Source organism: Peromyscus californicus, unplaced genomic scaffold, assembly GCF_007827085.1.
Source record: "Peromyscus californicus insignis strain IS unplaced genomic scaffold, ASM782708v3 Scaffold_8__1_contigs__length_139910024, whole genome shotgun sequence".
Lineage (NCBI taxonomy): Eukaryota > Metazoa > Chordata > Mammalia > Rodentia > Cricetidae > Peromyscus > Peromyscus californicus.
This window is the reverse complement of record NW_026294606.1, coordinates 41,491,935-41,503,506: the sequence shown is the minus strand read 5'-3', so window position 1 is coordinate 41,503,506 and position 11,572 is coordinate 41,491,935. Positions and strand designations below refer to the sequence as shown.

Here is an 11,572-nt window from a genome sequence, read left to right as displayed (position 1 = left end):
TTTTTTCATTTAGAATTTTTTCTTCATTAACAAATTTTCTACTCACTCCACATACCATCCACAGATCCTCCTCCTCCCTTCTCCACTCTCAGCCCTCTTTCCTGAGCCATCTGGCATCCCCACATCCCCCAAATCGAGGTCTCCCATGGGGAGTCAGCAGAGCCCAGCACACTGAGCCTAGGCAGGTCCAAGTTCCTTCCCACGGCACCAAGGCTGTGCAAGGCATCACACTGCAGGCACCGGATTCCCAGAAGCCTGCCCATAGACCAGGAACAGATCCTGATTCCCCCTGCCTGTGTGTCTCCCAAACAGTTCAAGCCATACAACTGTCTTCCATAACCAGAGGGTCTAGTCCAGTCCCATGGGGGCTCCACAGCCACCAGTCCACAGTTTATGGGCTTCCACTAGTGTGGCCAGTCATCTCTGCACGTCCTCCCATCATGATCTTGACGTCCCTCGCCTGCAGTATCTCTCTTCTCTCTCATCAATTGGATTCCCGGAGATCAGCCTGGTGCCTGACCGTGGATCTCTGCATCTGCCTCCATCAGTCACTGGACAAAGGCTCTATGATGACAGCTAGGTTATTTGCTGGGCCAGTCACCAGAGTAGACCAGTCCAGGCACCCTCTGGACCACTGCCAGCAGATCAAGGTAGGGTCATCCTTGTGGATTCCTGAGAGCCTCCCCAGCACCCTGCCTCTGTTTCTATAAAGGCAGCATTTCCAGACTCTGCACTTGAGCTCTTACAGTACTCAACTTTCTCTTTCTGACTCATTTCACTTTATGATTTCCAGTTCCATCCATGTTATTTCAAATGACAAAATTTCATTTTTTTAACGCCTGGAAAATAACCATATACTGACCATGGAGGCACAGGTCTCTGATCCTACCATTTTGCAGGTGGAGGAAGGGGGATCAAGAGTTTCAGTACAGGGTAAGCTGGATAAGACCAGGATTCACAAACAAACATGCAAACAAGCAAGCAAACCCTAAAACAACAGAAAACAATTTATTTGTGTATATTTAACACTTTATCCATTTATCTATTGATGACACCTTAGGTTGAAGAATCTTCTTACTGTATAAAAATGGTAATTCCCATTCCTGCTTAAACTGAATCTCAAGATCGTAATTGAGGGGCTGGAGTGATGTCTCAGTGGTTAAGAGCACTGACTGCTCTTCCAGAGGACCTGGGTTCAATTCTCAGCACCCACATGGCATCTAACAAGTGTCTGTAATTCCAAGACCTGAAACCCTCACAGACATATTTGTAGGCAAAACACCAATGCAAATAAAATAAAAATAAATAAATTATTTAAAAAAAAGATGATCGCTGATTTCAGAGTGGAGACTCTTAACCATGGTGGTGTCCTGACTTGAGAACCTCTGGACAGGAAGACTGGAAGGAGACAGGCAATGGACAGGGTCTGCCAAGCTGCTATCTATATTGAAGCCTGAGGCTGGAGGACCCTGCCCCCTTAGCTGGATCCCTTCAATCACAATGAACACAGAGGGCTCCCTCTGTCTCTAATGACCATTGTCTCTCTCTGAATGGCCTTGTGAAGAAGCACACACACTTTTAAACCTTCCTCACCTATGGTGCTCTCAACTTTCAGAATTCAGTTAAAGCCCTGCCTACTCCACGGAGCATCTTTTCATCTTGGTTGGGTCAACAGTGCCCCAACGTGTCCCTGAAAGGAGTGGACCCAGCAATTGCTAAGCAAGAACTGAAATAGGTCATATAAACACCCAGCTCCTGCCTGGCATTCCAGGGCAGCCTGGGGTACGCAGTGAGATGCTGTCTAAAAACAACACAAGCCGAACTACAAACAACCCTACAAACTGAGCAGATGAGGCTCATGCTACTGTGCTTGCCTAGTGCACACAGGCTCTGGGTTCAATCCCCAGCACTGCAACCGACAAAACAAAACACCCAAAGAAAGAAAAAGAATTAATAAAGAGAAATGGCAGGATAAATTGGTGAAAAGGACTTTGGGATTAATTCTTGTTCAGGCTATTATTCTGTTTTGGCTTTAAACATTTAAATAATAGATTTATTTCTTTGTGTGTGTGTGTGTGTGTGTGTGTGTGTGTGTGTGTGTGTGTGTGTGTGTGTGTGTGTATGTGTGTGTGTGTGCATGCCCTGGCACATGTGGAGGCCAGAAGACAGACTATAGAAGTCAGCTCTCTTTCTCCATCATGTTGGTCATAGGGATCAAATTCAGGTTGCCAGATTTGGAGGCAAATATCCTTACCCACTGACCCATCTTGCCAGTCCGCTGGTCTGGCTTTTAAACTAAGCTATTGATAAATGCTTTCTAAAGATAAAGTTTTCCTATATAAATAAAGAGCTATTTACATATGATATTGTATCTATTTTGTGTGTGTGTGTGTGTGTGTGTGTGTGTGTGTGTGTGTGTGTGTGTGTGTGTGTATACTATGGAGCAAGTGTAGCAGTCAGAGGACAATTTGTAAGACTGGATTCTCTCTTTCCAACTTCATGTGTGTTCCAGGGACCAAACTCAGATTGATGGGCTTTCGAGCAAGTACCTTAACCCACTGAGCCATCAACCTTATAAATAAAACTTCAGAATCTACTTCTTTCCCTTCAGTTTACAGATGTTGAAAGCTTCAACTTCTCACGGAATTGTTACGTGATCTCACTCTTATGGTCAGTGCCTGTAACCATCAACCCATTACTATAGCTTACACCTGATTAATGTGTGCCTGTGAGTGACACTAACAGAGTTCTTCCCTCGAGGTGAGAAATCAAAGCTAAGAAAACAATGCTTTTTGTTGTTTTACCACCATGGACTCATGAGAGCTCATTTCTAGAGGTCACTTCATATTACTGCAGGGTTCAACCGGTGGTGGGACCTCTTGTCTTTGTTTCTCCACTGGAGGTGATCAGTTATCACTTACAGTTTTTGGAATCACTAATAATTACTATTGGCTAGCTTATCTAATTAAACTTATGTGGGGGAAAAGTGCATCTGTAATTTTCTTTTAACATTGGGAATCAAAGCCAGAACTTTGAACATCCTAGGTATGGTCTCTACCACTGAGCCATATCTGCAGCTTGGATGCATACATTTTTAAAGCAAGTACTTAGTGTTCCCAAACATAGAGACTTTTTCTTGATTATAAAACCAACTTAAACATAAGCCCATTGGTCTTACCAGATATGAACCCATACATTTTAGAAACCAGAAAACACTGCTATTAATGAACCTTGTTGTGCTTGTGTTAGGCAACATAATTAGACAAGAATAAAAAGACTGAGTAGTGAAAAAGAGGGAATAAAATATACAATGTTTTCAAAATATGATTATATACTAAAAATCAAAGTTTTAGTTTATTTTCCCAAAATATAATGTTCAGCAGGGTCATTGTTGACTGAAATCAAAACTCAGTAATTTTGATGCATATACAACATAATCTATTAGGAAGCCTATTGTGATTAAAAGTTTTTAGTTAAAACAGCAACAAAATACTGACATACACAGAAAATTACATTAGTTTTTTGTAGCTTCTTGATCTCTAATACGTGTTTTTTAAAATAGACTATAAATCTCACCATTCTTTCCTCATTGTTAGTGATGTATGTAATTTCCTTCCATCTATCATTCTCTCCATCATCTATCATCTGTCTGTCTGTCTGTCTGTCTTTGAGACAGGGTCTCACACTTCAGCCCATACTGGCCTGGAACTTACTTTGTTTAGACTCTTCAGACCTCATAGTGTGGATCTTACCACAAACACCAACATTGTCAGTATTGAAGTCAGAATTCTGGACAAGCTTGGCATGGTGGTACGGGCAAACAGGACACAGCACACAGGACACAGCACACAGCACACAGGACACAGCACACAGCACACAGGACACAGCACACAGGACACAGCACACAGCATACAGGACACAGGACACAGGACACAGGACACAGCACACAGCACACAGGACACAGCACACAGCACATAGGACACAGGACACAGCACACAGCACATAGGACACAGGACACAGGACACAGCACACAGGACACAGCACACAGCACATAGGACACAGGACACAGGACACAGCACACAGGACACAGCACACAGGACACAGGACACAGGACACAACACACAGCACACAGCACATAGGACACAGGACACAGCACACAGGACACAGCACACAGCACACAGCACACAGCACATAGGACACAGGACACAGGACACAGCACACAGGACACAGCAGACAGCACATAGGACACAGGACACAGGACACAGCACACAGGACACAGCACACAGGACACAGGACACAGGACACAACACACAGCACACAGCACAAAGGACACAGGACACAGCACACAGGACACAGGACACAGGACACAGCACACAGCACATAGGACACAGGACACAGCACACAGGACACAGCACACAGCACATAGGACACAGGACACAGCACACAGCACACAGGACACAGCACACAGCACATAGGACACAGGACACAGGACACAGCACACAGGACACAGCACACAGCACATAGGACACAGGACACAGCACACAGGACACAGCACACAGCACACAGGACACAGGACACAGGACACAGGACACAGGACACAGCACACAGGACACAGGACACAGGACACAGCACACAGGACACAGCACACAGCACATAGGACACAGGACACAGGACACAGCACACAGGACACAGGACACAGCACACAGCACACAGCACATAGGACACAGGACACAGCACACAGGACACAGGACACAGGACACAGCACACAGCACACAGCACATAGGACACAGGACACAGCACACAGGACACAGGACACAGGACACAGCACACAGCACACAGGACACAGGACACAGGACACAGCACACAGGACACAGCACACAGGACACAGCACACAGGAGGCACATTTTCCCTTCATGAGGAAACACCCAAATCCAAGCTGAATTCTAAAAACTCACTCCAAACACCATGGATTGCATCCCAGACATTTTTGGTCTAAATTATGTACATTATGCAGAAATTTTACTTTTATAAATCAAATTCAGGCAGGCCTGATGGAACAGGCCCATAATTTCCGTTACTCAAGGAAATTGCAAGTTCAAGGATAGCCTAGAAAACTTATAAAGACATATTTCAAAATAAAAAGCTAAAAAAGAACTGAGGATACAATCCAGTGGTAGTGTTTGTCTATCTCAACTAAGGTTCAGGATTAAGTAACTAGTAAAACTCTCTCTCTCTCTCTCTCTCTCTCTCTCTCTCTCTCTCTCTCTCTCTCTCATCTTACAAAGAGCAACATATTTTTCTTGATTTATCTTTGTCCCCCAATAGAAGGGATATTTAGAAAAATTCACATTATAAATACTTTTGGTATTTCTTCAGCAGCAAATATACAAAAATTAAAACAATATAGAGATTAACATAGTCCAGTACAAAAATGACAGATAAATTCATGAACTGTTCCACGTTTCTTCAGATAAAATGTTTAATTATTTTTTTTTAGAGAGAAACTTTGGCTCCTGCCTCTTCCTGCAGTGGAACATGAGTCAGTCCGACCACTGGTGGACACCAAAAGAATCCCTGCCACTAGTTCTTCTTATGAACATGATGATGGTACAAATAGTAGGGCACTTGTCTCTTCTCATTAAGTTCCTGTTGTGCCCGCTGAGCCGGGAAATTACAAAGGCCACCAAACAAAGTAGAGCTTTAGGGAAGGGTGAGGAGAGACGAACATGAGATGCAGAACACAGAAATTACTCCAGTTTGATTTATAAAAGTCAAAATTTCCCATCAGGAACATAATCTAGACTAGAAAATGTCTGGGATGCAATGTATGGTATTTGGAATGAGTTTTTAGAATTTATCTTGTATTTGGAGGTTTTCTGCATAAGAGGAAAATTTGAAGCCATGAGAACTGGTGTTAGGGGTGAATGATTTTAGAGAGGAAATTAAATCTCTCTAAAATCAGAAATATACTTTGAACTGAAAAATTAACTTTGTTTATTGAGTTTTACTCAAGGAAAACTTTTTTTTGCTGCTAGTTTAAGGGGCATTTGCTATTTTCTACTTGGGATGCAAATTTATATTACCTAGCCCATAATAGTTTAATAAACTTTAAAGAAGAGCAATGTCTCTAATAAAAAGAAAGCAATTTGATTTTTAAGTTGTGTTGAAGCTATATTCAGTAATATCTACTGAAAACTCATTTATTTACTTATTTGTTTATTTTGGTTTTTCAAGACAGGGTTAATCTGTGTAGCCCTGGCTATCCTGGAACTTGCTTTTGTAGACCAGGCTGGCCTTGGACTCACTGACCTGTTGAAAATTTTGATGGAAAAGTAGCTGTTTTAAAGACTCAGTAGGGCAGAAGTCTTTAAAATATTTATTCTTTATGTGTCTATGTGTGTGCTTGTGTGACTGTATGTGTACAATTTGCATGTAGGTGCCCATGAAAGCCGGAAGGCAGCACCACATCATGTGAAAGTTGATTATAGGCAGTTGTGAGCTGTCCAGTGTGTACTGGGAACCAAATGATGTCCTCTGCAAGAGCAGTAAGTGCTCTTAACTGCAGAGGCATCTCTTCGTTCCCAGAACCCTTGTCTTAAAGATGATAATAGTGAGATGATAGATGCAGACAAGACATATTTTCTATTACTAGGGAGTTGCAGGAGCTTAAGATTTTTCCACATATTACAGAAATTAATCACTTGTTTCTTTGCAAAGCAGTTTAATGTCTGTGTGAATAAGGGAGTGTACACACTCCACACACACTTTTCGCACTCAATTCATGGCTTCCATATAAAAAAAGTGCAGTCTGTTGTGGAGTATTATTTTAACTAGACAAAGATGTGTTACACTTGTTTATGCTGCAGAATATTACTTTAACTGTGTAAAGGTGTGTTACTTTTGTTTATGTTGCATTTGTTTCACCTGGCCTGCCTAAGGCACCTGAGTGGTCTAATAAAAAGCTGAATGACCAATAGCCAGGCAGAGAAAGGATAGACAGATTTGGGGGAGGGGCAGAGACAATGGATAGGAGGAGAAATCCATGCTCGAGAAGAGAGGAAGAACAAGAGGAGAAGGAGAAGAGAAGAAGAGAAGGAGAGGGACAGGCCTGGGACCAGAAGCCAGGAAGCCGCCAGACAGACAGACATGAGAAGCAGTGAAAGTAAGACAAACAGAAAGAAAGAAAAGGTGAAAAGCCTTGAGGCAAAAGGCAGATAAAGAGAAGGAGGTTAATTTAAGTGAAAAGAGCTAGCCATAAATGAGCCCATGCTACGCCAAGCATTCATAATTAATGAGAAGTCTCTGTGTCATGATTTGGGAGCTGGTTGGTGGTCCAAAAAGAACAAGCCTGGTGCAGTAGTCAGACTTTTCTTTGGGCCTCCATCTCACAGATAATGACACAGAGACTTATTTATTATGAAAGCTTGGCCTTAGCTTAGGCTTTCCTCCAATTAGCTCTTATAACTTAAATGAACCTGTTTCTATTAATCTACATTCTGTCGTGTGACTTGGTTACTTCTCCTCTGCTCTGTATGTCCAGCTTCTTCAGTGTCTTGCTGGTGTCACCCCACTGGCATCCCTTATGCACCTAGATTCATCCCAAGTTCCTCTCTCTGCACGGAAGTCCCATCTGTTCTCTCCTGCCTGGCTATTGGTCATTCAGCTCTTTTTTTTAAACCAATCAAAGTAACATATCTTCACACAGTGTAAAGAAATAGTCCACAACAAAAAAGTCCCTTAATGAAAATTGGTTTTTAAAGAATGAGAACTCTGAATATATCAAGTCACTTGTGATAATTTCTTAGTTTTGTGACTTGTGGTGTTTGGGGTGCCATTTCCTAATCTGTAAAATCAAAGGATGCAAAACGGATGATCGTTTTTTTTTTTTAAAGTCCATTTCAAAATCAAACATGGATCTTTTATAACACAATAATTTATATACTCATTAAACTTCAGAATTTCTGTGTTTTAAAGTTGGAAAAATATATAGATAACTTAATGCAACAGATCAAAAAAATATTTAACTTTTTGTTTTGTTTTTATGAAGCAGGGTTTTATGTAGCTCAGGCTTACTCTGAACTCCCCATGCAGCTGAGGATAAACCTGAACTCCTGATACTCCCATCCACCTCACAATTGCTAGGATTATAGGCACATCCACCACATACTGCTTAGTTAAAAATTTTAAGTTAAATGTATAAAGGGAGACGGCACAGTGGGTAAACATATTTGCTGCTGAGGACCTGAGTTTGGTCCTTGGGACCAACATGGTGGAAGAAATAACCATCTGCTACAGGTTATCCTCTGGTTCCACACGCATACTGTGGCATGTGCATGTATGTGAATGTGTACAATAAATAAATGTAGCTAAAAAATATATCTATCTCAGAGTTTCTATATGTAGCTCAGGTTGACCTCAAACACATAATTCTCCCGAATGCCAGGATGACAGGGACACAGATATGGCTGTCTCTTAAAATGATACTATAGACCACATCTAGACAAATGCTCTACTTACCCACACAATGAAATTTATACTTAATAGAAGACAAAAGTGTTTTGGGATTCCATTGGCTCAGTTTCACCATCACACAACGTTACACAAATGGCCAATGAGAAAAATCATCATATGATTTTTTTTTTCCTCATTCTAACTTCCGTCTTAATCCATAGATAAAGAAGCACTGATTCATGATTTGGGCTGACTTTTAAGTGGACCAGATCAACTTAGAAGGGAAAAGATCACATGCTTTGGCATGTCAGATGCAAGGTGTTTTATGGACCAAGTCTTACCCATCATGTAGGGAATAATTAGCATCTATTTGACGTTGTACAACGCATACTCCCCAGTCTCACCAGTGGCGGGTTTATTGGGCAAGCAAAGGTATTTGGGTGAATTTTAAGCTTTCATTATACTTATTACATCTTTGTGTTGAGTGGAAGAAGCAACTTTAGGGGAAGCCCTTCCACCTTATTTCCTAGTCACGAGTCTTTTCAGTGCTCCCTTTACATCCTTGTTTCTCAGTGTATAGATGACGGGGTTCAACATGGGAGTTACCAAGTTGTAAAAGAGGGTCAGAAATTTCCCTTGGTCCTGAGAAGCTTTGTGTCCTGGTTGCATATACATATAGATGATATTCCCATAGAACAAGGAGACTACGGTGAGGTGGGACCCACAGGTGTTGAAAGCCTTCTTCCTTCCCGAGGCTGACTGGATCCTCATCACTGCTAGAGCAATGTAGCTGTAGGAAACCAGGATGAGAGTCAGGGGCACCAGCACTATTATCACCGACAAAAAGAAAACAGTGCTTTCCACGGCCACAGTGTCCACACAGGCGATTTTTATCAGAGCTGGCATCTCACACAGGAAGTGCCTCACCTGACATCTGCCACATCGTGGCAGCTTCATGGTGACAGGAGACATGACCAGGGAGTTGAGGAGTCCAACACTCCAGGCCACGGATACCAACTTCCAGCAGAGCTGAGAATGCATGATGACTGAGTAGTGAAGAGGCTTGCAGATTGCAGTGAATCGGTCGTAAGCCATGACAGCCAGCAAAACACACTCAGTGCCTCCTAGGCCTAGAAACATGAACAGCTGGACAGCACAGCCAGTGTAACTGATGGTCTTGTCCTGGCCTCCCAAGTTGAAGAGCAGCTGAGGGATGGAACTGGTAGTGAAGCAGAGATCCAGGAAGGATAAGTTGGTGAGGAAGAAGTACATGGGAGTGTGGAGGCAGGGGTCCAGATGGGAAACTAAGATAATGACAATGTTGCCCACTAAAGTCACGAGGTAGAAGATGAGGACAAACACAAAGAGGATGGACTCTAGCCTGGGTCTGTCTGAGAAGCCCAGCAAGATGAACTGTTCTTGGCAGCTCTGGTTGGTCATGGTATCAGTGGTTAGTACATGCCTGCAGGAAAGCTATGGGAAACACATCAAGTTCATGAGAGACAAGCAAAGTCATCTGTGGAGGGACAGGACCCCAAAGAATCATGCATCATTTTAATATCCCAAGACGACCTAAACAATATCTCCTAGAGAGAATATTCTTATTGGCTTTTTTCTTTATTTTTGGATACCAAAGATATATGGAGCATTATAGAATATTTGAACAATACAGATGTATAGAAAGAACAGGAAAAGATGACTGATATTCCTGAATAGACCACTGCTGCATTATTGATTCACTTCCTTTTAGTTTTCTCTAGGTGCACATATAACATACATCAACTCATAGTGTGTTTAAAATTTCATTGTCCGATTTTCTTTTTGAAAAGATTTATTTTTTTTGTGTGTGTGTTTATGCTTGCCTACATGTCTGTAAGTGCATTACCTGTGTGCAGTTCCCTTCGAGTTCAGAAGAAGGTGATCTGCCATGTGGATAGTGGGAACCAAACCTGGCTCCAAACTTCTGAATCATCTCTTCAGTCTCATGTCTGAATTTTCCTTCATTTAATACTGTATCAGAGAATTTGCCTTAGTTTTAAAATTACACACACACACACACACACACACACACACACACACACACAAAACAGTATTTGGTAATTCTATCACTGTGTTACTTTTTCTGGGTAGTTGTTCACCAAGGATGTTTCATGTGTATTTAAGGTCTAAATAGTTTGTGGACATGCCTATTTTATTGTGCTCTTTCTCCTATATATATTACAAATGTTTGATCCAAAAAGACATATTGTTCAAGTGTGACATCACTTGTGGAGAGGTGGGTAAATTCTTCATACTTACAAGCTTTCTGTATTTGAGAAAACATTATTTTGTCATTGAACTCGCATACCAGAGGTTCTGTACAAATTTATCAACAGAGCTCAAAAGCTGTTTTTGGCATAATGAAACCAGGAATAATGTCTGATTTCATTTTATTTGCTGAAATTGAAGGAACAACCCTTCAATTTACCCATCAAATACATGGCAATATACAAATTCTTCTGAAAATGATGGATTTTACTTTACCTTTTTTCATGCAATTCTTATTTTCTCTTCTTGTAAATACACATTCACCTATATTATTATAAAACTACAAATTTATAGAAACAATGATGCAAAGTTTTCAGTCACTATTATATGCTAATTATTTCTTCCCTTTATGAATGAAACTACAGTTCTTATATGTTGAATTTTAATGGACACTTTTTTGAGACAGGAATTCACTGTGTAGCCCTAGCTAGATTGGAACTCAGCTTATTAGACCAGGCTGGCCTCTAACTCACAGAGATCAACCTGTCTCTGCCACCGGAGAGCCATGCTTGGAGGCATGTGCCACCACAATCTGCCAATACTTAGAATTTTAAAATGACAGGTGTTTCCAAATAAGCTTGACTTAGAGATTTTAATACATTCCCAGAGGCTGCTATCATGTTACCTTGAAAAATAACAGACCTTTTCCAATAAGAGAGAGCTATCTGTCAAATAAAAAATCCAGGGAAATCATTCTTTTGTATTTCAAACTACTGGTTAAATTCAAAGCCACAGATCTAGATTTTATAAATCTTTAAATCCATTTAGGTTCCTCTGAAATATCAAAGAAATGACCCAAATTAAGACACATGAA

The 11,572-nt window shown here is 41.3% G+C and overlaps 1 protein-coding gene across 1 annotated transcript; it reads right to left on the bottom strand.

Annotated features, from left to right (window-relative positions):
- Nucleotides 1–8,970: 8,970 nt before the first annotated feature.
- On the bottom strand, nt 8,971–9,891 carry LOC128103939 (olfactory receptor 2W3-like). The gene has a single exon (XM_052728633.1). It carries the CDS (start codon nt 9,889–9,891, stop codon nt 8,971–8,973), a length of 921 nt encoding a protein of 306 aa, XP_052584593.1.
- Between the last annotated feature and the right edge of the window lie 1,681 nt (nt 9,892–11,572).

Bases quoted from the DNA above. Each gene is read 5' to 3' on its own strand.
- LOC128103939 (XM_052728633.1), bottom strand. From the start codon at position 9,891: ATGACCAACCAGAGCTGCCAAGAACAGTTCATCTTGCTGGGCTTCTCA.